Source organism: Podarcis bocagei (assembly GCF_964188305.1).
Source record: "Podarcis bocagei genome assembly, chromosome: 2".
NCBI classification, from domain to species: domain Eukaryota; kingdom Metazoa; phylum Chordata; class Lepidosauria; order Squamata; family Lacertidae; genus Podarcis; species Podarcis bocagei.
In genome coordinates this window covers 9,367,971-9,394,745 of record NC_138126.1, presented here as the reverse complement: position 1 = coordinate 9,394,745, position 26,775 = coordinate 9,367,971, and the positions used below count along the sequence as shown (strand labels likewise).

Here is a 26,775-nt window from a genome sequence, read left to right as displayed (position 1 = left end):
TATTTCAAAAAACTTTTTACCCAAGGGCCTCAGGAAGAGACTGAGATAGACCAATTTTTAAAAGTTAATGGATTACCAAAACTATCTCAGGAGAAGAGAACAATCTTGAATTACAGAATAACACAACAGGAAATCGAAGGTGCCATTCAGAACATGCAACTAGGCAAATCTCCAGGCCCAGATGGATTTACCTCCAAGTACTATAAGACATTAAAAGACTATTTGACACAACCACTAATGGAGGTTTGTAATCAGATTATGGAGGGGAAGAAGGCACCGGAAACGTGGAAAGAAGCTTTCATCACATTGATACCTAAACTGGAAACTGAAAAGACTCAACTTAAGAACTACCGTCCCATCTCACTCCTAAATGTGGATTACAAAATTTTTGCAGATATTTTGGCAAGTAGATTTTAAAAAGTGCTAAATGAAGTAATTCATAAGGACCAGGCAGGCTTTCTCCCAGGTAGACATTTGTTTGATAACACTAGGAACATTATTGATATTTTGGAACTTTTGCAAACTAATATTAACACTAAAGCAGTGTTAATTTTCATTGATGCGGAGAAGGCCTTTGATAACATTTCTTGGAAGTTTATGAAGAAAAATTTGGAAGGGATGGGAGTGGGACGGGGGTTTGAAAATGGAATAGAAGCAATCTATTCAGAGCAAAAAGCTAAATTGATAGTGAACAATGTGGTGACAGAAGAGTTTAAAATTGAAAAAGGAACACGACAGGGGTGCCCCCTTTCCCCTCTTTTATTTATCTCAGCCCTGGAGGTGCTTTTGAATATGATTAGGGAGGACCGGTTGGTGCAAGGAATACAGGTCGGAGTGAAACAATATAAACTGAAAGCTTTTGCAGATGACTTGGTTTTAACATTACAGGAGCCAGAATCTAGTACAAAAAGAGTTTTAGAACTGATTCAGGAGTTTGGTCAGGTGGCGGGATTTAAGTTGAATAAGCAAAAAACTAAAGTTCTGGGGAAAAACTTGACACCTTTAGAAACAGACGGGTTTCAGAAGGAAACAGAATTAAATGTGGTTAAAAAAGTGAAATACCTAGGGGTTAATTTGTCTTCCAAAAATTTGAATTTATTTAAAGATAATTATGAAAAATGTTGGTCAGAAGTTAAAAAGGACTTAGAAACTTGGTCAAGATTGAAACTTTCCTTGTTGGGTCGAATTGCAGCTATAAAAATGAATGTATTGCCAAAGGGCTGCCTGGGAGTGAGGCCCCAGCCAACACGATGGCTGGGACAAGTTCCACAGGGGGGGAAGCACTGGGACATCCGATCTCGGTGATCATGGGCAGGAGGCGGAGTTACGCTAAGACCAGACCATGTCATTACCGAGGAGGCAGGTTTAGTCGTTGTTTGAAGACTATCCCTGCCTCCGGGTCTGGCCTTGACCAGATGGATACTGGAATCAACAGGGGAAACCCACATAACCTGAAGGTGTTGCTGTGTAATGCCAGGTCAATGATGAATAAAACCACTGCCATCCACGACCTGATTGTGGATGGAGGATTTGACCTGGCTTGTGTGACAGAGACCTGGTTGAATGAGGCAGATGGGCCTGTCCTTGCTGCCGCTTGCCCACCAGGTTTCTCTTACGCACAGCAACCCAGGTCATGTGGGCGGGGAGGGGGGGTTGCAGTGATTTTTAGGAAGTCATTAGTTTGCATCAGGCGTCCTACTGGGAAGACCCAGTTTTCTGAGTGCATGTTCTGGAAGTTGGGCAATAGGGGCAGTACAGGATTCCTTTTGGTGTACCGACCTCCCCGCTGCACCAAGGATTCCCTGTCCGAGCTGCTTCAGGTCGTGGCGGATGTTCTCCTGGAGACACCTAGTTTGGTTGTCCTAGGGGATTTTAACATCCACGCCGACACGACCTTACAAGGGGCCGCTCGGGACTTCGTGGAAAGCATGGCCTCCATGGGGCTGTCCCTGAATAAGTTGGGCCCAACTCATAGTCATGGACATGTCTTAGACCTGGTATTCACCTCTAGTGACGTGGGTGATCTGACACTAAGTAAAAGTGAAACCAAAGAAGTGCCATGGTCAGATCACTTCCTGGTGCAACTGGACTTCTCCGCGACCCTTCCCCTCTGCAGAGAGGTGGGACCAATTTGGATGGTCTGCCCCCGCCACTTAATGGATCCAAATGGTTTCCAGAGAGTGGTAGGGGATGCTTTATCCCATGTTGATGGCCTTTCAGCTGATTCCCTGGTGGCCCGCTGGAATGCGGAGTTAACCAGGGCTATCGACTGTCTGGCTCCGAAGCGCCCTCTCCGATTGCATGGAGCCCGGACAGCCCCGTGGTTTTCTTCGGAGCTGAGGGCGATGAAACAATAGCTGAGACGGCTAGAGCGTCGGTGGCAGAAAACTCACTCCGAATCTGACCGGACACAGGTTAGAGCTCAACGTCGAGCCTACCAAGTGGCGATAGCGACGGCGAAGAAGACTTTCTTCACCGCCTCTATTGCATCTGCAGAAAATAGTAGCAGGAGACTCTTTCAGGTGGTCCGCAATTTAACGGAACCACCTTTACCACCGGGGCCTTGTAAAGACCCCAAGATCTCCTGCAACGATTTTGCAAAGTTTTTTGCAGATAAAATCACTCATATTCGGAAGGAGCTAGACACCACCGTGGGAGCAGGGCTGGGGCAGGAGAGTGCTAGAGCCCTGTCTGGTCAAGTTGCATGGAATCAATTTCAATCCGTTACCCCCGAGGATGTGGACAGGCTGCTTGGACGCGTGAAACCAACCACCTGTCTCCTTGATCCTTGCCCATCCTGGCTAATAAAAGCAAGCCGGGAAGGGCTGGGCGATGGGCTCTGCGGGGTGGTGAATGCTTCCCTCTGTGAGGGAACATTCCCAGATCCACTGAAAGAGGCGGTCATTAAACCGCTTCTTAAAAAACCATCTTTAGACCCGGCCAGTATGGCCAACTATCGCCCAGTCTCAAATCTTCCATTCTTGGGCAAGGTGATTGAGCGTGTGGTTGCTGAACAACTCCAGGCACGCCTGGAGGATGCGGACCATTTGGATCCCTTCCAATCAGGGTTCAGGCCTCATCATGGGACTGAAACTGCCTTGGTCGCCCTGGTTGATGATATCCGGCGAGCTAGGGACAAAGGTGAGAGTTGTTTCCTAGTTCTGCTGGATCTCTCAGCGGCCTTTGATACAATCGACCATAACATCCTTCTGGACTGTCTAGAGGGGTTGGGAGCTGGGGGCACTGTTATACAGTGGTTTCGCTCCTTCCTCCTGGGCCGTGTTCAGAAAGTGGTGGGGGGGATGAGTGTTCAGACCCTTGGGCCCTCACTTGTGGGGTGCCTCAGGGTTCCGTCCTCTCCCCCATGCTTTTTAACATCTATATGAAGCCGCTGGGAGAGATCATCAGAGGGTTTGGACTGGGTGTCCATCAATATGCAGATGATACCCAGCTCTACCTTTCTTTCAAATCAGAACCAGTGAAGGCGGTGAAGGTCCTGTGTGAGTGCCTGGAGGCGGTTGGAGGATGGATGGCGGCTAATGGATTGAAGTTGAATCCTGACAAGACAGAAGTACTGTTTTTGGGGGACAGGGGGCGGGCTGGTGTGGAGGACTCCCTGGTCCTGAATAGGGTAACTGTGCCCCTGAAGGACCAGGTGCATAGCCTGGGAGTCATTTTGGACTCACAGCTGTCCATGGAGGCGCAGGTCAATTCTGTATCCAGGGCAGCTGTCTACCAACTCCACCTGGTACGCAGGCTGAGACCCTACCTGCCCGCGGACTGTCTGGCCAGAGTGGTGCATGCTCTAGTTATCTCCCGCTTGGACTACTGCAATGCGCTCTACGTGGGGCTACCTTTGAAGGTGACTCGGAAACTACAGCTAATCCAGAATGCGGCAGCTAGACTGGTGACTGGGGGCGGCCGCCGAGACCACATAACACCGGTCTTGAAAGACCTACATTGGCTCCCAATTCAAAGTGCTGGTGTTGACCTTTAAAGCCCTAAACGGCTTCGGCCCAGTATACCTGAAGGAGCGTCTCCACTCCCATCGTTCTGCCCGGACACTGAGGTCCAGCGCCGAGGGCCTTCTGGCGGTTCCCTCATTGCGAGAAGCGAAGCTACAGGGAACCAGGCAGAGGGCCTTTTCAGTGGTGGCGCCCGCCCTGTGGAATGCCCTCCCATTGGATGTCAAGGTGATGGACAACTACCTGACATTCAGAAGACATCTTAAGGCGGCCCTATTCAGGGAAGCTTTTAATGTATGATATTTTAGTGTTTTTTGGTTTCTGTGGAAGCCGCCCACAGTGGCTGGGGAAACCCAGCCAGATGGGCGGGGTACAAATAATAAATTATTATTATTATTATTATTATTATTATTATTATTATTATTAAGATGTTGTTTTTGTTTCAAACCCTACAGATTGTGGACAGAGTGGAATGTTTTGGAAAATGGCAGAAGGATATTTCTAAGTTTGTTTGGCAGGGCAAAAAGCCCAGGATAAAATTTAAAATCTTAACTGATTCAAAAGAAAGAGGGGGATTTGCCCTGCCAGACTTAAGGTTATATTATGAAGCTGCAGCCTTCTGCTGGATGAAGGATTGGTTTCTATTGGAAAACACTGATGTCCTAGACCTGGAAGGGTTTAACAATTCTTTAGGATGGCATGCATATTTGTGGTACGACAAGGTAAAGACTCACAAAATGTTCAAAAACCATATTGTCAGGAAAGCATTATTTATTGTCTGGACTAAATACAAAGACTTATTAGAAAACAAGACCCCGAGATGGCTATCACCAATAGAGGCTAAGGCCCGAAAAACCCCCAATATGGAAGCCGGTTGGCCAAAATATTGGGAGATAATAGAAAAAATTGGAGAAAATTGGAGGCTGCAGAGCCAGGACAAATTAAAGAATAAGGTGCGAGATTGGTTACACTATGCTCAAATCCAAGAGGTTTTTAAAATGGACAAAAAAATAGGATTCCAGGTGGAAAAATCGAACTTAGAAACAGAACTGCTTGAACCAAAGACTAAGGTTCTTTCGAGAATGTATAACTTGCTGCTTAAATGGAATACTCAGGATGAGACAGTCAAATCAGCCATGATAAAATGGGCGCAGGATTTCGGGTATAACATCATGTTTGAGGACTGGGAAAGGTTATGGACCACTGGTATGAAATTCACGGCATGTAATGCCTTGAAAGAAAATATTATGAAAATGATATATAGGTGGTACATGACCCCAGTCAAGCTCGCAAAGATATATCACCTGTCTGATAATAAATGTTGGAAATGTAAGGAGGCTGAAGGGACATTCTTTCACCTCTGGTGGACCTGCCCAAAAGTGAAGGCCTTCTGGGAAATGATCTACAATGAGTTAAAAAAGGTATTTAAGTATACCTTCCCCAAGAAACCAGAGGCCTTCCTCCTGGGCATTGTCGGCCAGAAAGTGTTAAAGAAGGACAGAACCTTTTTTATGTATGCAACTACAGCAGCAAGAATTCTCATCGCAAAATACTGGAAGACACAAGATTTACCCACACTGGAAGAGTGGCAGACGCAATTGATGGACTATATGGAACTGGCTGAAATGACTGGCAGAATCCGAGATTTGGGAGAAGAAACAATGGAGGAGGACTGGAAAAAATTTAAGGATTATTTACAAAAATTTTATAAGTTATATGAATGTTAAGAATTTGCATGATTTGGAAAATCAAGCTTCAGCAATAAGATTTGGCGATATGGGAAATTAAGTTATATTTATGAAAAGACTAAAGTTTAAAGCAACATTATATTTATTTTAGGGTAAAAGTAAATTGATAAAAAGTATTTTAAACCTAAAATATAATTATTTGAATGTACAAAAAACGCACGAAACAAGGTAATAATTTGCTGATACTTTTATTGTAAAGAATGCAGGGTGAGGGAGATGTGGGGAAGTCCGGTTGGTTATGAAAAAATGTTTTGGAAAGATGGATTTCTTTTTCTTCTTCTTTTCTTTTCTGTTATCTCTTTTATATATCTGACTTAATATCTGTATCTGGAAAAAAGCAATAAAAATAATTAAAAAAAATAAATTCTGAAATTCCTTTGTAGTAAAACAGCTACTTTGAGATCTTGTATAGAATGTCCTGGGAGATTGAAGTGTTCTCCTACTGGTTTCTCTGTTTTCTGATTCTTGATGTCTGATTTATGTCCGTTTATTGTTTGGCGTAAGGTTTGGCCTGTTTGTCCAATATAGAGAGCTGAAGGACACTGTTGGCATTTGATGGCATACACAATGTTAAACGATGAGCAATTAAATAGTCCCGAGATGGTATGTGTGATGTTGTTGGGGCCAGTAATGGTGTTGTCCGGGTGTATGTGGCAGCAAAGTTGGCATCTGGGTTTATTGCAGGCTCTGATGCCAGTGTCTGTGTTAAGTCAGTGTGATCCTGTCCTCTGGGGTGTTAGCCACCCCTCCCAGTTTGGTGATATCTGCAAAATTGATCAGGATGCCCTTGAGTCCATCATCCAAGTCATTGATAAAGATGTTGAATAAGACCGGGCCCAAGACAGAACCCTGTGGCACCCCACTAGTCACTCTTCTCCAGGATGAAGAGGAACCATTGATGAGCACCCTTTGGGTTTGGTCAGTCAGCCAGTTACAAATCCACTGAGTGGTAGCATAGTCAAGACCGCATTTTACCAGCTTCTTTACAAGAATATCATGGGGCACCTTGTCAAATGCCTTGCTGAAATCAAGGTAGGCTACATCCACTACGTTCCCTTCATCTACCAGGCTTGTAATTCTGTCAAAAAACGAGATCAGGTTAGTCTGACATGACTTATTTTTCAGAAATCCATGCTGACTATTGGTGATCACAGCATTCCTTTCTAGGTGCTCACAGACTGTTTGCTTAATGATCCGCTCCAGAATCTTCCCTGGTATTGATGTCAGACTGACTGGGCGGTAATTATTTGGGTCCTCTCTTTTCCCCTTTTTGAAAATAGGGTCAACATTTGCCCTCCTCCAGTCTGCCGGGACTTCGCCTGTTCTCCAGGAATTCTCAAAGATGACTGCCAGTGGTTCTGAGATCACATCTGCCAGTTCTTTTAATACTCTTGGATGCAGTTCATCTGGCCCTGGAGACTTGAATACATCTAGACTAGCCAAGTATTCTTGTACTATCTCCTTAGTTATTCTGGGCTGTGTTTCCTTTGCTGAATCATTTGCTCCAAATTCTTCAGGTCGGGCATTGTTTTCTTTATCGGAGAAGACTGAGGCAAAGAAGGCATTGAGGAGTTCAGCCCTTTCTGTGTCCCCTGTTTGCATTTCACCATCTTCTCCTCTGAGTGACCCCACTGTTTCTTTGTTCTTCCTTTTGCTACGAACATACCCATAAAAGCCTTTTTTGTTGCTTTTAACCTCTCTAGCAAGCCTGAGTTCATTCTGTGCTTTAGCTTTTCTGACTTTGTGTCTACACATGCTGGCTATTTGTTTGAATTCCTCTTTGGTGGTTTCCCCCCTTTTCCATTTTTTGTACACATCCTTTTTTAATCTTAACTCAGTTAAAAGTTCTTTAGATAGCCACCCTGGCTTCTTTAGGCACCTTCCATGTTTCCGTCTCATTGGTATTGCCTGACGTTGTGCTTTTACTATCTCCCTCTTAACAAACTCCCAGCCATCATGAATTCCCATTCCTTTTAGTATTACTGTCCATGGGATCTCACCCATCACCTCCCTAAGTTTTATGAAGTCGGCTTTCTTAAAGTCAAGAAATTGAGTCCTAGTATACTTGGCTGCTCCTTTCCGCTCTATAGTAAACTTCAGAAGAGCATGATCACTCGCACCTAATGATCCTTCCACTTCTACCCCACTAACCAGGTCATCAACATTGGTTAGGACCAGATCTAAAATGGCTGTTCCTCTTGTTGCTTCTCCCACTTTCTGGACAATGAAGTTGTCTACAAGGCCAGTGAGGAATCTGTTTGACCTTATGCTCTTGGCTGAGTTTGACATCCAACAAATATCCGGGTAATTGAAGTCCCCCATTACTACTATCTCCCTCCCTTTTGCATGCTTGGCCATCTGTTCCAGGAAGGCATCATCTATGTCCTCCGTTTGGTTTGGGGATCTATAGTAAACTCCCACAATGAGGTATCTGTTTATCAGGAAGGTGACGGCGAAACCGCCTTACAGAGTAAGCATAGATGGGGCACCTTCTACCAGAAGAATGGCTCCTTGCAAGTTCAGGATGAACATGATGTGGCACTTGTCTGAGTGCCAGTCCCTCAGGTTGCAGGATCCAAGGGGACATATGAAATAAGGCCATCCATCTGCTAAACCAGGGGTAGGCAACCTTCTCAGTCCGGCCCGCAGACGCTCCAGGACTTTGTCTTTTTTATTGTTATTATTTCTTTGTTTCTTATCTTTGCTACTTCTTTATTTTTTTCTTTTTATAAATTTTATATTTTATATACCGTATTTTTCGCCCTATAGGACGCACTTTTTCCCCTCCAAAAATGAAGGGGAAATGTGTGTGTGTCCTATGGGGCGAATGCAGGCTTTCGCTGAAGCCTGGAGAGCGAGGGGGGTCGGTGCGCACAGACCCCTCTCGCTCTCCAGGCTTCAGGAAGCTATCCGCAATTCTTGCAAGCCCGGCGGGATGTCCCGCAGGCTCGCAAGGCTTGTGGGCAGCAGCCTGCAGCCCCACAAGCTTGGGGAATAGCGGGGTGGCGGAGTGCAAGCTTCTCCCCCCCCCCACCAGCCCCACAAGCTCCGCGGATAGGGGGGTGGCGGAACGCCGCCACCCCGCTATTCCCCGACCTGATCTGGAGGCTGGCGGGGGGGGGGGAGAAGCAAGCTTGCTTCTCCCCCCGCGAGCCCCACAAACTCGGGGGACAGCGGGGCAAGCTGTCCCTGAATGCAGAAGAGGGAGACGGAGCGCTCCGTCTCCCTCTTCTAGCTTGGGGATGGTTGCGCAAACCTGGGGGGGGGGGGGAATAAAAATTTTTCCCTTGATTTCCCCCCCAAAAAACTAGGTTCGTCCTATGGGCCAGTGCGTCCTATAGGGCGAAAAATACAGTAATTTTCTTTCTTTTTTTACCTGTTAAGAGATAGTACATAATGTTTGTACAGACATGTAAATTTTTTAATCAATCAAGAATATTAATTTTAAAAAAAGAATGTGTCCTTTTATTTTAAATGCCTCTCTGGGTTATTTGTGGGGCCTGCCCGGTGTTTTTACATGAGCAGAATGGGGCATAATAATTCATTCATTACCCCCCCCCCAAAAAAATAGTCCGGCCCACCACATGATCTGAGAGACGGTGGACCGGCCCATGGCTGAAAAAGATTGCTGACCCCTGTGCTAAACTGACCCCAAACTTCTTGTCTACGTGACAAGCATGTGCTACTGCGAAAAGAGCCGATATCACTTTCCTGAAAAAAGCGAGCAAAAGCAGGGAGACGTTCATCCAAACATAGCAGAGGAAAGCTCCCTCAGAACCACCCAACCAATCCGAGAACACGTTTCCTCAGTGAAGGTCATGCCGCTCTGCTTGGTTGCTAAGCAGCAGCTCCGCCCACCCCTCTAGGCCAGCTCTCTTTAAACACCACCAGATTTAACCCTTAGCTGATAAACTGCATGATCCCTGCTGTTGACCTTCCAACATTCCTGACCTCTTTGTCTCTCGCAGGTGATGAAACCGTGCTGACGATTCGTGCTCAGCCATCTCTCCTTGGGTCACCAAATCAGGTAGAGGGAATCAGCACCGGGGACCCTGCCAGTACCGCTATCTTGCTACCCACTAGGAAGGCTGTCAACGCCACTCTTGAAGATTTGAATCAGGAGTGGGGAACCTCAGGCCTCATGGTAGGGGGCACTAACTGCGGCCCTCCAAGCCTCTCTCTGGCCCTTGATCTTGCCTGTTGTTTCTTGGAGGGATGTAGAAAATTTTGCCTCTGGATCCGCCCCGAATATTGTCTTGAATGGAAAGAGGCTCCCAGGTGGGAAAAGAAGCTTCTCCAGCCTCTACAGTGGTACCTTGGTTCTCAAACGCCTTGGTACTCCAACAACTTGGAACCCAAACACCGCAAACCCGGAAGTAAGTGTTCCAGTTTGCAAACTTTTGGGGAAGCCGGATGTGCTCCGTTTTGAGTGCCTTGATTCAATTTTGAGTGTTACGCTTCTCTTTTGAGTGTTACGCTGAGGTCTGCCTGTGTTTGCTATTTATTTTGCGTTTTTGTGGCTCTTTTTTTGTGACTGTGTGGAACCCAGTTCAGCTACTGATTGACAGATCATGTGATTGCAGTACATTGTTTATTGCTTTCATTTTATGGATCAATGGTCTCGTTAGATGGTAAAATTCATGTTCAATTGCTGTTTTAGGGGTTGTTTTCAGAAGTCTGGGACGGATTAATGCCTTTTGCAATACTTTCTATGGGAAAGCGTGCCTTGGTTTTGGAATGCTTTGGTTTGGGAACAGACCTCCGGAATGGATTAAGTTTGAGAACCAAGGTACCAATGTATATTAATCCTGAGGGTAATGCCCATTCACCTCCCCTTAAACAAGGCTTTGGGATTTTGCTTGTAGGCTGGTCGATTTTGATATTTGCAAGGAAGCATTTCTCCCCCTCTCCCCCTCTCTCTCAGGACTCAGTTTCACTGAAGAGGAATGGGCTCTGCTGGGTCCTGACCAGAGAGCCCTGCACAGCCGAATAATGAAGGAGATTTGCAGGATCGTGTCCTCTCTCGGTATGGTTCCCTTTTACTCTGCTTGATGATAATATATTTTCAGAAATTCAAGTAACTTAATTGGGAATACTCAACGGGTTTAACGACTGCGTGTCAGCATCACAATTCTTATTCTTTTGGTCCAGCAAGATTTATATATTTGTGTATATCTTCTGTATATCTCTTTCTATAGCTCTGCTTCTGTTTATCTACCGTTTTCCCATTTAACAAAATTCCACAGAAGTATTAACCCTGGTCAGATGCCAGTAGAAAAATTATTATCATACTATTTGTAACAATAATTTATTGATTGCCTTAAATATGATTGCCTTCTATGGTGAAACTTACCAGAAGAATAAGGAATCAAGATAACATTTTTTTAAAATAAAAGAATGGAAATGGTTTATTGAATATTTACAGATAAATTGTAAACAGATAAAAACATTGGTAGTATTATTGTCATAACCTGCAGTTTCATGCCAGTATATATTTAAAGAAGATGAATAAATGAGCAAATTAAGTTAAAAATAAATTTAAGGAACCGCAGAAAGAGGAGGAAGGAAGTCAAACCTTGAAATGTAAAAATGATTGTAAAATTAGTGAAATGTATAAATGTGAAAAGTATTTAAAATATTTTTACAAAATAATTGATTGCCTGCTAAACCACCGTCTCAAGGCAATTTATATAAAAAATGTTTTAAAAAGCAGTTATATACACAAAGGCAACAAATAAAAATAAGACTAAAACCGTAACAAGTGGACCCCCATTATTAAAATTTATTTATCCAGCTGAAAAATGTCCCAATTCCCTCCCCCCCCGAAAGGGGTGCCATTCCACAGAACACAAACAGTGACACTAAAAGCCCCATTCTGGGTGTGTGCTTTGGAGATCTTTGGAACTTGCAGGAGAATCTCTGCTGTATATCTGGGACTGAGCAGAACAGGGACTTGCATGTGAGTACAAACTCCTTGAACTCAGCCCAGTAGCAGATTGGTAGCAAGTGCCAATCCCACTAGCAGGCTGTTCTATGCTGGCAGTAGTTTCCTCCCACAAGCCTGACATGGATGGCACTGTGGTCTAAACCACTGAGCCTCTGGGGCTTGCTGATGGCAAGGTTGGCGGTTCGAATCTGTGCAACAGAGTGAGCTCCTGCTGCTCTGCCCCAGCTCCTGCCAACCTAGCAGTTCGAAAGCACACCGGCGCAAGTAGGTAAATAGGTACCACTGTGGCAGGAAGGCAAACGGTGTTTTTGTGAGTTCTGGTTTCCATCACAGTGTTCCATTGCGCCAGAAGCGGTTTATTCCTGCTGGCCACATGACCCAGAAAGCTGTCTGTGGACAAACGCCAGCTCCCTCGGCCTGAAAGCAACATGAACGCTGCAACCCCATAGCTGCCTTTGACTGGACTTAACTGTCCAGGTATCCTTTACATTTTTTAACCTTGCTCACACAAGCCACCTGGCTATTGCGTTCTGCACCAGCTACAGCCTGTGGCCCAACCTTCTACGATATCTCTTTGTACGGTGCATTGCAGTAAGCTAACTATGAGGGATGTGAGCAGATCCCACAATTTTTTTCCAGTGTAGGTGGGACTCATGAGGGTTTTTTAAAAAAAAATTCATAAAGATTTTATTTTCGTAAAGCTTTTTCTGTTTCATTTTATGATGCACATGAAACAGAGATAGCAGCTATAACTGTAGGGATCAGACAGGATTATTATGAGGAATGATAAAATATGCATCAAGCCATTGTGTCCGCGATGAAAGCATTGCGCTGACTGGGTTTGATTCATTGCCAAAAATTTCTGATCAAATCCCACAAGCCTCTACATCCACGCCATTTTTCTCTACTGCCATTTCTCTATGACTGACAAGCACGTATAAGCATTCTAGGACACAGACCAGTTGCCGGTTGCTGCACCAGCCATCCTAGGCCAGAAAGTTAATAGGTTACTTTGATGTAGTTTGTTGATCTTTAGATAGATCTTAGGGCCAGGAAGAGAGTTCAGGAAGAGATGGTGAATACTACCGTTCCTTCCTTCCTTTACTGATCTTCTGAATCCTTCCTTGCTTTGGGAACACTACAAGTAACAGCAGATGAAAATTAGGATATGAAAACAAAACTATAGAATAGGCACCTAGAATTGTACATGGATTCAAACAGCACAGTCCAAGTGAATAATATTGGCATTATCTGATGATCAAGTATATGCCTGGATTTGCCAAGCTTGTGACAACAGCTGTCTAGCAGATGATGTATATAGAATCATAGAACTGTAGATATAAGGGACCCCAAGGGTCATCTAGGCTGATCGCCGAAGAATTGATGCTTTTGAATTATGGTGCTGGAGGAGACTCTTGAGAGTCCCATGGACTGCAAGAAGATCAAACCTCTCCATTCTGAAGGAAATCAGCCCTGAGTGCTCACTGGAAGGACAGATAGTGAAGTTGAGGCTCCAATACTTTGGCCACCTCATGAGAAGAGAAGACTCCCTGAAAAAGACCCTGATTTTGGGAAAGATGGCGGGCACAACGAGAAGGGGACGACAGAGGACAAGATGGTTGGACAGTGTTCTCGAAGCTACAAACATGAGCCTGACCCAACTGCAGGAGGTGGTGGAAGACAGGAGTGCCTGGCGTGCTCTGGTCCATGGGGGTCACAAAGAGTCGGACATGAATAAACGACTAAACAACAAAAGGGTCATCTAGTCCAACCCCCAGCAATGAAGTAATCTCAGCTAAAGCATCCATAGCAGAAGCCCATCCGACCTCTGCTTAAAAACCTCCAAGGAAGGAGAGCCCGCCACCTTCCGAGGGAGACTGTTCCATTGTCAAAACAGCTCTTACTGTCAAGAAGGTTCTTCCAATCCAATAATGGCTGTCCTGGGGGGGACCAGAACACGATCACTGGTTTACTCTCTGTAGGAGTTATTTGTTATGATTAAAGATCTTCCCACACGCCAACCCTTTCTAAGATGTTTCCCTTGTACAAGTTCTTTACTGTTTAGGAAGGGAGCCCCTGTCACTGAAGTTCTTTCCATACACCAAACATTTCTAAGATTTCCTCCCTGTATGAGTTCTTTGATGCAACTTAAGGGAGCTACTACGACTGAAGCTCCTTCCACACTCCGAACATGTATACGGTTTCTCCCCTGTATGAGTTCGTTGATGCAATGTAAGTAAGCTACCACGACTGAAGCTCTTGCCACACTCCAAACATTTATACGGTTTCTCTCCTGTGTGCAATCTTTGATGCAAGGTAAGGCTGGAACTGTGGCTGAAGCTCTTTCCACACTCGAAACATGTATATCGTTTCTCCCCTGTATGAATCCTTTCATGCGAGGAAAGGGAGTCGATGCGACTGAAGCTCTTGCCACATTTAGAGCATTTATAAGGTTTGCTGCCTTGATGAGTTTGTTGATGTCTAGCAAGCCCATTGCGGTGAGCGAAGCTCATTCCACACTCCAAACATGTATGCGGTTTCTCCCCTGTATGAGTTCGTTGATGCGACTTAAGGTGGCCACTCTGACTGAAGCTCCTTCCACACTCTGAACATGTATACGGTTTTTCCCCTGTATGAGCTCTTTGATGCGAGGTAAGGGTACCATTGTCACTGAAACTCTTTCCACACTTGGAGCATGTATACGGTTTCTCTCCTGTATGAGATCTTTGATGCCTAGTAAGCTGGCCACAGTGACTGAAGCTCTTTCCACACTCGGAACATGTATACGGTTTCTCTCCTGTATGAGTTCTTCCATGCAAGATAAAGGCACTACTCTTAATGAAGCTCTTTCCACACTCCAAGCATTTATACGGTTTCTCCCCTGTATGAGTTCTTCGATGCAACTTAAGGTTGCTAATGTGACTGAAGTTCTTTCCACACTCGGAACATGTATATGGTTTCTCCCCTGTATGAGTTTGTTGATGCAACATAAGGCTGCTACTCCAAATAAAGCTCTTTCCACACTCTAAACATGTATACGGTTTCTCCCCTGTATGAGTTCTTTGATGCAACTTAAGTGCGCTACTCTGACGGAAGTTCTTTCCACACTCTGAACAAGTATACGGTTTCTCCTCTGTATGAGTTCTTTGATGCCTAGTAAGATTGCCACGTTCACTGAAGCTCTTTCCACACTCTAAACATGTATACGGTTTCTCCCCCGTATGAGTTCTTTGATGTGACTTAAGTTGCCTATTATTACTGAAGTTCTTTCCACACTCTGAACAAGTATACGGTTTCTCCCCTGTATGAGTTCTTTGATGCGAGGTAAGGTTACCACTGACACTGAAGCTCTTTCCACACTCTAAACATGTATACGGTTTCTCCCCTGTATGAGTTCTTTGATGTAAAGTAAGAGTTGAGCGACAACCAAATCTCTTTCCACACACGGCGCATTCATGCTTTTTCTCCTCTCTGGGAATTTGATTTTCACCACCCTGAGACGTACAAGAGTCACCCTCCGGCTTCTGCTTTCGTCTCCCTTCTCGCCTTCTGCCTCCATCTTGAACCCTCAGCTTCCTTTGCTCTTTGGATTCTTTGGGTGACACTTCTGATTGTTCCCCTTCTGCCAGCATCCCTTCAACATCTCCTGATGGAATAAAAAGGCAAACTGATGAAATGCTAAAGGAGAGTCTTCACACCAATCAATCAGTCAGGACACAGAGATCCAGGTTCCAAGGGCCTTGTGGCAGTTCCCTCCCTGTGAGAAGGGAAGTTACAGGGAACGAGGCATAGGGCCTTCTTGGTAGTGGTGCCCACCCTGTGGAAAGCTATCCCGTCAGATGTCAAGTAAACAAACAAGTATATAACTTTTAGAAGACAACTGGAGGCAGCTATGTAGAGGGAAGTTTTAGATGTTTTGTTATGCTTTTATATTTGTTAGAAGCCAGCTAGAGTGGCTGGGGAACCCAGTCAGATCCGTGGGGTACCAATAATGAAAGTATTAATATGGTATTATTATTTATTGAGTTTAAATACTGCCCTACACCCGGAGGACTCAGCATGGTTCACAGAAAAGATCGCATCATATATAATCAGTATAAAAACAACCCAATTAACACCCCCCAAAAAAGAGCCACGTTTGAAAAAGACTATAGGATGTCAAACATATCAAGCAAAAGCCTGGTTAAAAAGGAACATGTTTGCATGGCACCTAAAGGTGTATACCCCTTCATGGATCACTGCCTTGTCGTGGCGAAGGGGCTTGAATAACTCAGCTATGACCTATGCCGTGCAAGGCCACCTAAGACAGACAGGTCAGCCGAGAGTTTAGACTAAATGTGATCCACCTGGAGAAGAAACTGGCAACCCACTCCAGTATTATGCCATGAAAGCTCCATGGACGTAAAAAAGGAGAAGCTTTGAGAGGAAAGCGAGTTTCCAAGGCATGCTCTAAGAGAGTTGGACACAACTAAGATGACTAATCCACAGCAAAGTGGTTTTTAGCAGCAATGTTATAAAGTGTGATGGGATGATTAGCTGCTTGTGCGTAAAATCGTGGTCCCTCAGAGTTTGTGCAACTCCACAAACCTGTGTGTGACAGAGCTCCTCAAACATGTCTGCCCTAGTCACTCGTAGATTCCGACAGTGGCTGTCTGCGGAAGCGCTTCCAGCATAGAAGCTCCTTAACGGAAACGCGTCTTCTGGACTCACGACGTGGCAGCTTCCGGCGAAGCATGGGTCTCCCTATGGGAGCTTCTGACACCTCCCCGCTGTTCTCGCTGGACGTGTCCCTGATCCCTCCCTCTTCCCTGCTAGTTCCTGCTTTTGCTGCTGCGTCTCTCTCCGCATTCATGAGACCCTCCTCCAGAGACCCCTCTCTCCCCCTGCTGGTCCCTGCTTTCGCTGCTGACTCCCTCCCAGCCTCTGTGAGCCCTTCCACCTCCCTTTCCTCCGATGGCAGTTCCCTGACATAAAGGAATATGTAAAAATGGATTGTTAACAGGTGATAATCTAAAGCTATAATATATTAAGATAGTAGGAACGGTTCAATCTTTGTGGATGCCTCAGGATCCTTAGATGGCATTCAGATGGAGGATTGAAAGACAGATACCGCGAGGGGACACCACGCCAGGGAAACAAAACTCACTAGGTTAGTACCTAGCACAAATGATCTCAACAGCTCACTCCACCTCTACAAAAACATTCATTCCATCATCCTAAAGAACAAACGGAGGAGTCTACCTTTGTTCCCCTCACCACCATATTTCCACATCTTATCGTGGAATGTGGCGGGCTGGCTGTCTAAGCAGGGCGATGCTGATTTTCTGGATTTTCTCTCAAAATTCCAGATTATTTGTCTACAAGAGACCTGGTGCCTAGACTCTCATCCCCTTACTTACAGGGTTATGTGGCTTTTGCTACCCCTGCGAAAAAACTAAATAACCGTGGCCGACCTAGTGGCGGTTTGGTCACTTTTATTCCTATAGAGCAAGGGTACAGGGTGCGACAACTGCAGTGGATGAAGAACAACAATTTTCAGATTTTACTTATCTCCAATAAGACAGGAGGAGATCTTCTATGTTTCAACATTTATATTCCCCCCGTGTGTACTTCCTCTCAGACAGTACAAATCTGGGAAGATTTGGAGTCACGCTTGGAGAAGGCCAAAATAGAATTTCCTGACTGGAACATCCTGCTGGCAGGTGACTTTATTGCCAGGATAGGCAGCGACATCAATTCATATGGCTCCAAAACCCAGTTTTTACCAGAGGCAGACTGGTTTATCCCTTGGAGTTCTGATGAAAAGGTCTTGAATAAGGCAGGTATTACATTACTGGAGATTGCTTTTAAGCATAATTTGTACAACCTGCATGGTACTTACATGGATAGGTCAGGAGGTTTCTTCTCTTTTATCGGCCCTTGTGGTGCAAGTGTGATTGACCATATCCTGGTCTCTCCTACAATTTTGGAGAGGGCACAGGGTCTCAGCACTTTTAACAGAACTGAGAGCGACCATCTTCCTAGAGCAATCTCACTAACTCCCCTCAAATCAGGGGGATTACAACATCTACATTGTGCAGCCCCTCCTCAAGCACCGGCCCCACGCAGGCGTAAATGGAACAGCGAGCTGGAGCTTAAAATCAATCAACACCTGCACTCTCCAGATTTATTGGTTCTGAGAGACCAGTGTCCTTTACCTAACTTTGATCCTTTTTCACTATATCAGCGGGTCTCAGAGTCCCTTTTCCCATTTCTTATAAACACCAGGCCTCCCAAACAACATAACAAATCGGGGGTCTGGTTTGACAAAGACTGCTGGAAGCTAAGATCCCTGCTTAGGAAATAACAATATAAGGTAAAACAGGAGAGGACTTTGTCATCTATGGTAAATTTCCACAGATGGCGCTCTCACTATAAAAACACCTTAAAACTCAAGAAATCCCTTTACAGGAAGGAACAATGGGAGGCACTTGATAAGGCGATTAAATCGCGAGACGATAGAAAATTCTGGGCAATAGTAGCACAGGGAGTCTCATCCAAAGGAAAAATTGTAAACAGCAGTATTCCATCCGATGTGTGGTATCAACACTTTCTCAAGCTATACACACTCTCAAATACTGCTAATTTGAGTCCGTTCCTCTCATTGAAGAATGAGCATCTAGCTAGTTGGGATCCTGTTACGGAATCAGTGTGCCTACAGCTAATTAAAACTTTAAAAAATGGCAAAGCTCCTGGTGAGGACATGATCCCCCCTGAGGTTTTTAAATCAAATGCCCAATGGTGGGCCATCTTTTTGGCCAAACTTTTTACGGCAATAAATAACACATGTAAAATCCCAGTAAACTGGAAACTAAGTGTGGTAGACCCTATCTACAAGAAGGGAGATATTCAAGATCCAGCAAACTACCGCCCTATAAGCCTTCTGGACATTGCATACAAACTTTATACCCGGTACTTATTAAACAAGCTGGTAGATTGGGCGGACCATTCTAACCTGTTCAACCAGGAACAGGCAGGATTTAGAAAGGGCCACAATACGATAGGTCACTGCATGGTACTACAGACCCTGGTAGCTAAATATGCAAAAGCGTATAAGAGCAGACTCTTTGTGGCCTTCGTTGACTTGACATCTGCCTTCGACTCAATCTGTAGAGATAGACTATGGAAAAAATTATATGAAACGGACATTGACAGACGACTTTTAAAAATTCTCAGAGAGTTACATACAGACATTACAGTCAAAATCAGAACTGGGTCATCGGGAACTCTTACGGACCCATTGCCATTGGTGAAAGGGGTCAGACAGGGATGCCTGTTAGCCCCATTTCTTTTTAACTTTTATATAAACGACATTGTTCAGTACATGGCAAAGTACAAGTCATCGGCTCCAGCCCTTGAAGGTAAACGCCTGAATATTTTCCTATATGCCGATGATATGGCTTTAATGGCACTCACCCGAAGAGGCTTACGCAGCCTGCTGGAGGGGATCGCAGCCTACTGTTCCCATAATTCACTAAAGATAAACCATGACAAAACAAAAATTGTGGTGTTCACTAGAGCTCGCCACACCTTTAGATGGTCTTTAGATGAACATGTGATTGAACAGTGCCCTTTTTTTAAATATCTGGGTGTTACATTCCAGGCTACATCTAGCTGGCTAGCCCACTTTAAGGCTGTAACCATCTTAACACGAAGAACAACTGGTGTTTTGCTTAGTTTCTTCCATACCAGGGGAGGACAATTGGTGATCCCAGCATTAAGAGCTTTTGTTGGGAAAGCTATTCCCCAGATGTTATATGGGATAGAACTCTGGGGGTGGAACCAGAGGCTGTTGGAACGGCTTGAAATTTTGCAAAACTATTATCTCAAGAGGATTCTAGGCCTTCCTCAAGGAACCCCAGCAGCTTTCTTGAGGGTGGAGGTTGGTTTACCCTCTGTGTCTGCCAGGGCCCACTTAAGATTCCTACGATTTTACATCAACCTTGCAAACACTTCAAACACCTTATTGGCCAAACAAGCCTTTGTATCTTTTCAAAAGAACACCACTTGGCGCCAAAACTTATCTGAGATCCTGGTTAGATACACCCTACCGGAGTTTAATATCCTCAAACGGTGGAGCCCGGACAAAGTCCGGAAATGGATCCTGGAGAGAGACGCTCTGTTAGATACCACAAAAATACAGATCCCAGGGTCCTCCCACTGGTTTCCCCGACTGAAAGCAGTCAAAATCTGTGCCAATTACTTGGCGAATATCACCAATCCCACTCTTCGGAGAGCCTTTACTATGGCCCGTTTTCAAACCATTCCTACGGCCTATCTGTCAGGCAGATATGCAAAAATCCCAGTAGAGCAGCGTATATGTCCTTGTTATATGAGAACCAAAGAGGATCTCATACATTACATGTTGTATTGTCCCATCTATTCGACCTTCAGGGATGCGATGTTACAAACTATTCCCAAATCAATAGTCAACTCTGAGGACCAAGTAAAGTTTTTACTGGTGGACGCTGATCCACGGATTTCTCACGTGGTAGCGGTCTTTGTGGTGAAGGCTATGAAAACTAGGGTATGGTTCCTGGATGAAACGGTGAGGTCCCTCCCATTGCTCTCCTAACCTGTTGTTGTATCTTCTTCCCTGAATGGTGGGGTTTATTGGGTAGTTTCCTTGCTGGGACAGCATGGCATGAATTTTAGCCTACTTTTATAATCTTATTGTTTATCTTTTAATAATGTTTTATGGTATTTTGTGTAAAGGCATGGACCTCACAAATTTAATAAATTTGTTGTTGTTGTATATTAAGATAAAGGATTAAGATAAAAACAAAGAGGGAAAGGATTTGCTGAATTAACTAATTGAACTGGAATACAAAAAAGGGAGGAGCAAGGAGGTCAGGGAAACAAGCAAACGAAAGACAAGATATGGAAATATTGATTTGTTTTTAACTGTTTTCATTTTTCTGTATTTTGTATTTTCTTTTTTCTTCTTCTTATTTTTGTAACATTTTGCAACTTTAATAAATATCTTAAAAGAAACTGGCAACCCACTCCCGTATTATTCCATGAAAGCTCCATGGACATAAAACAGGAGAAGCTTTGAGAGGAAAGTGAATTTCCAAGGCATGCTCTGATTCATGGGGTCACAGAGAGTTGGACACAACTAAGATGACTAATCAACAACAAAGGTGTATAAGGAAGGCGCCAGGTGAACTTCCCTGGGGAGAGCATTCCACAGGCGCGCAGCCACCCTCCAGACCACTTGAGGAGGAGGCCCACGAAGGAGGACCTCAGGATCAGGCTAGGTTCATATGGAAAGAAGCAGCCCTTGAAGTATTGTGATCCTGAGCCATGTAAGGCTTTATAGGTCAAAACCAGCACCTTGAATTAAGCCCGGAAACTAACTGGTAGCCAGTGCAGTCGGATCAGGATGGGGGTAATATGCTCACCCACCTTACTCTGGTGAGCAACCTGGCCGCTGAATTCTGCACTAGCTGAAGTTTCCAAACTATCTTCAGAGGCAGCCCTACGTATAACACATATCTATATCTAACGTTGAAGTTCCTGGAGCATAGACAATGGTAGATAGGCTATCCTTGTCCAGATAGGGACACCAGCCAAAGGTGATGAAAGGCACTCCAGGCCATTTGAGCCTTAAGCAACAGCAAAGGATCCAGGAGAACCCCCAAGCTATGAACCTGCTCCTCCAGAGGAAGTGTAACCCCATCAATTGCAGGCGACCTTCCAGCCATCTGCTCTAGGGCAGTGTTTCCCAACCTTTTTTGGGCAAAGGCACACTTGTTTCATGAAAAAAATCTCAAGGCACACCACCATGCCAGATGGGGAAAGGTCACTTTTTACTTATGTAAAAAAAAAAAAAATAGTAACAGCATAGAAGGTAATGGTAGATAGAGGCATTCTTTCTCATCTTGCATGTTAGCAGGGACTGCTACCGGGGCGCAGCCACTCCGCACGCTTGCAAAAAGGAAAAGGGGAAAAAACGGGCCATCAGGCAAAGGGAAAGCGAGGGGTGAAACTGCCGCTGACCACAATATGGTTTTCCTCGCCTCCAAATTTCCTCCCGCGATGGAGACACGAGGAAGAGGACGATGTTTTTGCAAGCCAAGCAAAGAAAGGAAGGGAAGGAAAGGAAATTTCCTGTGCAAAACAGGAACTTGAGCTGGAGGCGGGGTGTACGCCTGGATTTGACCAACCCCCAATCCTCACCCAACTGGGGATCCAATAAATAAATTCCTGCAAACTTTACTTTCCTGGGAAAGCCCGAGGGGCAGAATAGGAGAGATTCTGGGGCGGGCGGGAGTCGCTTTAGAGTTTTATCTACAGTTTATTTATTTATTGCCCCCCGATGGTCCTCCTCCAAGCCGCCGCAATCCGGGTCGCCAGGACTTGGGCTGCATCTGCACTCCTCCCTCCTCGTTCTCTCTTTTCATTATGAAAATAAATCCCACTTTATGCAGGAAGGCGGAGAAAGAGGCGGCGGCAGCCGCCTCGCCATCAGCAGCTGTGCAGCGTCCGGTCTTGGGTAGGCTGGCGGTTCTGGGTCTGCTTCCCTGCTGCAGCCAGACACGGTACTGGGGATGGTTTTGGGGGGGAGCGGGGAGCGAGGCGCTGCTGCAGGCGGGCGACCCCGGCCGGCAGGGCCGCTTCCTGGGCTCGCTGCTGCCCGACGCCGAGGCGCCGTGCCTGGAGGCGCAGGCGGGCGAGAGCCTGGCCAAAGCGCGCGCGCTGCTGGCCTTCCAGCGCGGCGACTTCGCCGAGCTCTACCGCCTGGTGCAGAGCCGGCGATGGGATGTGGGAGGGAGGGAGCTCACCGCCCCGCGTGTGCCTATGTGGGGCACGTTACAGCCCCGGGACGTCAGCGGCACGCAGGCAGGCAGACGGCGAGAGCCCCGCGCTGGGCGGCCTCTCCTCGCCGCCGCCGCCCCGCCTCTCGCCGCCCGACTCGCCCGCCTCCCTCCCACGGCACAGCAGGCAACGTCTCACGGCACACTAGTGTGCCGCGGAACACCGGTTGGGAAACACTGCTCTAGGGAAGCACCCACTAACTGAGCCTCACTCTTATCTGGATTGAGCTTCAATTTGTTGGCTCTCATCCAGTCCATTACCGACGCAAGACACTGGTGGGAGAGGGTGCTCAGGGGTGTTGGGAGTAGTAATAGTATTAGCCTGTCTAAGTAAGGCCTCAGTCACGCTTGTAATTTTAATGTGGACTTGAAGTTGCTTGTTTCTCCTCTTTTTTAACCTCTTCTGCCCAGAACTGCTGTATTTAATTGAAACACAAATGTTTTTAAATGTGTGTGGTTCTTTTGGGGGGCGTTATTGGGTTGATTTTATGTTTTGATTATGTACTTTTGAGTTTTTATATTGCGATTTTATCCTGTGAACTGCCATAAGGCCTGTGGGTATAGGGAGGTATACAATTTTAATAAATTATAGTAAAATCAGGCCAGATAAAAATTATTACAAGTTCCAGGGGGGAGCCCCAGCAGAAGGTTTCCCAATGCTTAAGGGTTTGCCTTGACCCCAAGCCCTATGGGGAGCCCAAGGAAGCTCCCCCACCTGCCCAAGTTGGCCTGCAGGGAAGAGAGCAGGAGAAAGATCCGCCCTTCCATTGGGAAAAGATGTCCTACCCCCATACAAAGGGGGAAAGCCCTATAAATGCATTACTTTAGCGGAATTATATACAGAATGCATTAATTATGGGAAAAGTAAATATTTGTGGAATTACCCTTTGCAAAAGCGTGAGCATTAGGCGAGATCTGCACCAAAATGCTGAACAATTTTCAAGAGATCTTTAAAAATGTGAAAATCTGGATAAACTGACGACTAGAAAAAGGAGACGCAGAAAAAAACTTACATTGAAACGGTTTGCCTAACAGGGTTTTTTTTTAATCCCTCCCCACAACTCCCTCCAGCAGCACCCCCACTCCCCCCCCCCAGTTATAATATATAACAATATGACCCACCTCCAGCGCCTCCGCGAGGAAGGACAGCCGCCGCCATATTCGGCATCTCTCCCCCCCCCTAGCGGGACAGGAAGCGGAAGCTGCTATTCTCCCGTCAGCCTTTTTTTCCCCTCCCCTCTAGGAATCTCAGCTCTGTCGCCGCTGCTCTTAACCGTTTCGGAGCCGAGCGGCAGGAGCCTCTGTGCTTCTCCGGGCAGAGAGCGAGGAGAGGCGCTGGTCTCGCCTCCGGAAAGCCCCGCTGGATCAGCTGCACGGGCGCCCCAAAACGTTTTCTAAACTATTTTTAAAAATATATATTTTTTATTTTCATTTTTCAAAATAACATTTTTCCTTTTGGTACACAGATATCCAATCCAAATTTGCAATAAATGGCTTTTCCCCTTGCCCCCCCCCCTGGTTTCCATTCCCCCCCCCTTTATTCTCCTTGCATGTAATTATATTCCTTAGCCAGTCATCTAGTCATCCCTTCTTCTTTCGTTGGGACCTTCCCTTCTTTCCACATCTGGGCTAGTAGCATTCTGGATGCTGTAGTCGCATAAATAAACAGTCTCTTGCTTCCTTGGCAATTCTCCTCCTATTACTCCTAGTAAAAAAGCCTCTCTTTTTTTAACAAACGTAATTTTAAGAATTTTAAAAAGTTCATTGTGTATCATTTCCCAGAAGCCCTTTACCTTTTTACACATCCACCACATATGAAAAAAATAGTTCCTTCCTTATCCTTACATTTCCAGCATAAATTAGAGATATCTTTATACATTTCAGCAAGCTTTACTGGAGTCAAATACCATCAGTACATCTTCATATACCGTAATTTTCTTTTAATGAACTACATGCCGTGAATTTTAAAATCTCTTTCCATAGCTTTTCCTATGATTCAAGTAGTATATTCTAACCTGTCTTTTGCCAAGTGTATCATTACAGCTTTAACCTCTTCATCTTTCGTCTCCCATTCCAGCAGTGGTTTGTACATTCTTGATAACAATTTCTCATTATTTTCTAATAATTCATTTTTGAACTTTGAGAATTCCTTCCCAAAGTCCTTCTCTTTGTCACCTCTGAATATGTCATTTATTTGGCAATATTGTAACCAACCTGTTAACAGAGCTTTTATATCCTCATATTCTTTCACCTTTGTTTTCTACTTCTGTTAACAGATCTTTGTATGTTGCCCAGTTTCGTGTTTACCTCTTTTTACAGATATGGTTTCTAATGGGGAAAGCCACAAAGGTGTCTTGTTCTCTAATAAATTCTTATATTTGTCCCATACTTGGTGAATTGATTTACTTATAATGCGGTTCAGGAATCCCTTGTGCACATTTGTTTTCTCATACCAAAATTAAGCATGCTAACCAAATCTATTACCATGTCCTTCCAGATCTGATACTTCAGTATTGTTTAGCCAATAATGTGGGGCCCATTGTGTAAACAATGTATATAAAGTAGATATTGTGGGGGAACATTCATTCCTCCTCACCACTATGAGCTGAATAAAGAGCATGAAATCCACTCTCGACTCCAAGTATATTTCACACCTTATAAACAATAAAAGAACAATTCTGCATTTGTTATCTTTTTCTGTTCTTCCTTTGAAAAAACAAAACGAAACAAGAAATCAGTCCCTGGGGAGAAGATGTTCCATGATGATTAGTAGGCCCTGCTTAGTCAGGCCTTTGCAGGAGACGTCCAAGCCTGGTTGTTCTCCACAGCAAAACAAAAGAATTGTGGACCATAAAAAGGTGTGCTGCTTCATTTTAAAAGCACTTTATGTACCATTTATTTTGATTGTGCATCTCACAAGAGTCGTGGAGCTCTGCTGCCGCCGATGTACCATGTTTTCCAAGTCCTGGGGAGGGACAAGCCCCGCTCTCTGACCCCTGGTCACCGTCCTCTCTGTTTTCAGAGACTTCACATCCACGTTGAAGTGTCTGCTCTGCTCTTCGGGGCTGGAAACTTCCCTCCCCCCAAAAAGGGATAAATGAGATTTTCCAGAAGTTGTACTTTGCACCCAGTGGTCCCAACTCCACCTTCAGAAAAGGGCAGCCCAAATTATCGAGGGGATGGAGGAACTCGGCTGTGCAGAAAGGTTGCGGAATTGGGAACTTTTTAGTTTAGAGAAAAAGCAAGTAAGAAGTGACACGATTATAAAATTATAAAAGTAGGTAGAGAAAAGCTTTTTATTTCTCCTAGCGCTAGAATTTGGGGGCGTCACAGGAAGCTGAATGGTGGAAGAGTCAGGATATATAAAAGAAACCCTTCGCACAGTGAGGAATTAAGCTATGGAACTCACTGCCACAAGAGGCAGCAATGGACTGCTGTAATAGAGGATTTGAGGAACCATTAAGGAGTACTCTTTGGGTTCAGTCAGTCAACCGGCTTGTAAACTATGCTGTTTTCAATGTGCATTTTATAGTTGGCTTCACTTAGCAATGTTTTCTTTTGAAATGTTCAAGTTGTTGTTGTTTTGTTAACTTTGTGTTAAATATGTATTCTGTAGTCGACCTCCTTTGTAATGTTTTCTTTTGAAATATTTTAAGATAATATTTTAGTTTCCTGTTAAATATGTTGCTTTGACTGTATACTTTATATTTGACATTCTTCAGAAATGTTTGATTCTAGATTGTTTTATTGATGTTAAATATGCATTAAACCGCTTTGAGATATTTTTTTATAAAAATCAAGCGGTATATAAATTAATAATAATAATAATAATAATAATAATAATAATAATAATAATAATAATAGTATAATTTGTGGTTGGGGGGAAGGCTAGATGGCATCAGTGGACCTCACTGCTCTCCCTTGTCAGTACTCCCTCTCTCCTTATCCCAGTTTCCCTAATGGCAGCTTGGCTCCCTCTCCTTGCTGCTTTCACCCATTTGGAGAGGGCGGGTGAGGAAGCAGACAGAGCTAGAAAAACAAAGAGGAGCCTGGCTGAAAGGAGCTTCCTCCTGAGTAATAATAATAATAATAATAATAATAATAATAATAATTTATACCGCAGCCACTCTGGGCGGCTTCCAACAGAATATTAAAATACAATAACCTATTAAACATTAAAAAGCTTCAGGAGCAGCAGGTGAGAGACAGTTTCACTGAAATAATAATAATAATAATAATAATAATAATAATAATAA

At 44.8% G+C, this 26,775-nt stretch overlaps 1 protein-coding gene across 2 annotated transcripts in view; it reads right to left on the bottom strand.

The window, feature by feature from the left end:
* Positions 1 to 23,691, bottom strand: part of LOC308580528 (uncharacterized protein) — a 95,219-nt gene extending 71,528 nt beyond the window's left edge. For both annotated transcript variants that reach the window (XR_014004829.1, XM_081182310.1), the window contains exon 1: positions 23,642 to 23,691. Coding sequence is in view for 1 of the 2 variants with exons in the window: in XM_081182310.1 (XP_081038436.1) it covers positions 23,642 to 23,687 (46 nt within the window). In the remaining variant the exon portion in view is untranslated. The remainder of the gene's footprint in view (positions 1 to 23,641) is intronic.
* Positions 23,692 to 26,775: the final 3,084 nt, after the last annotated feature.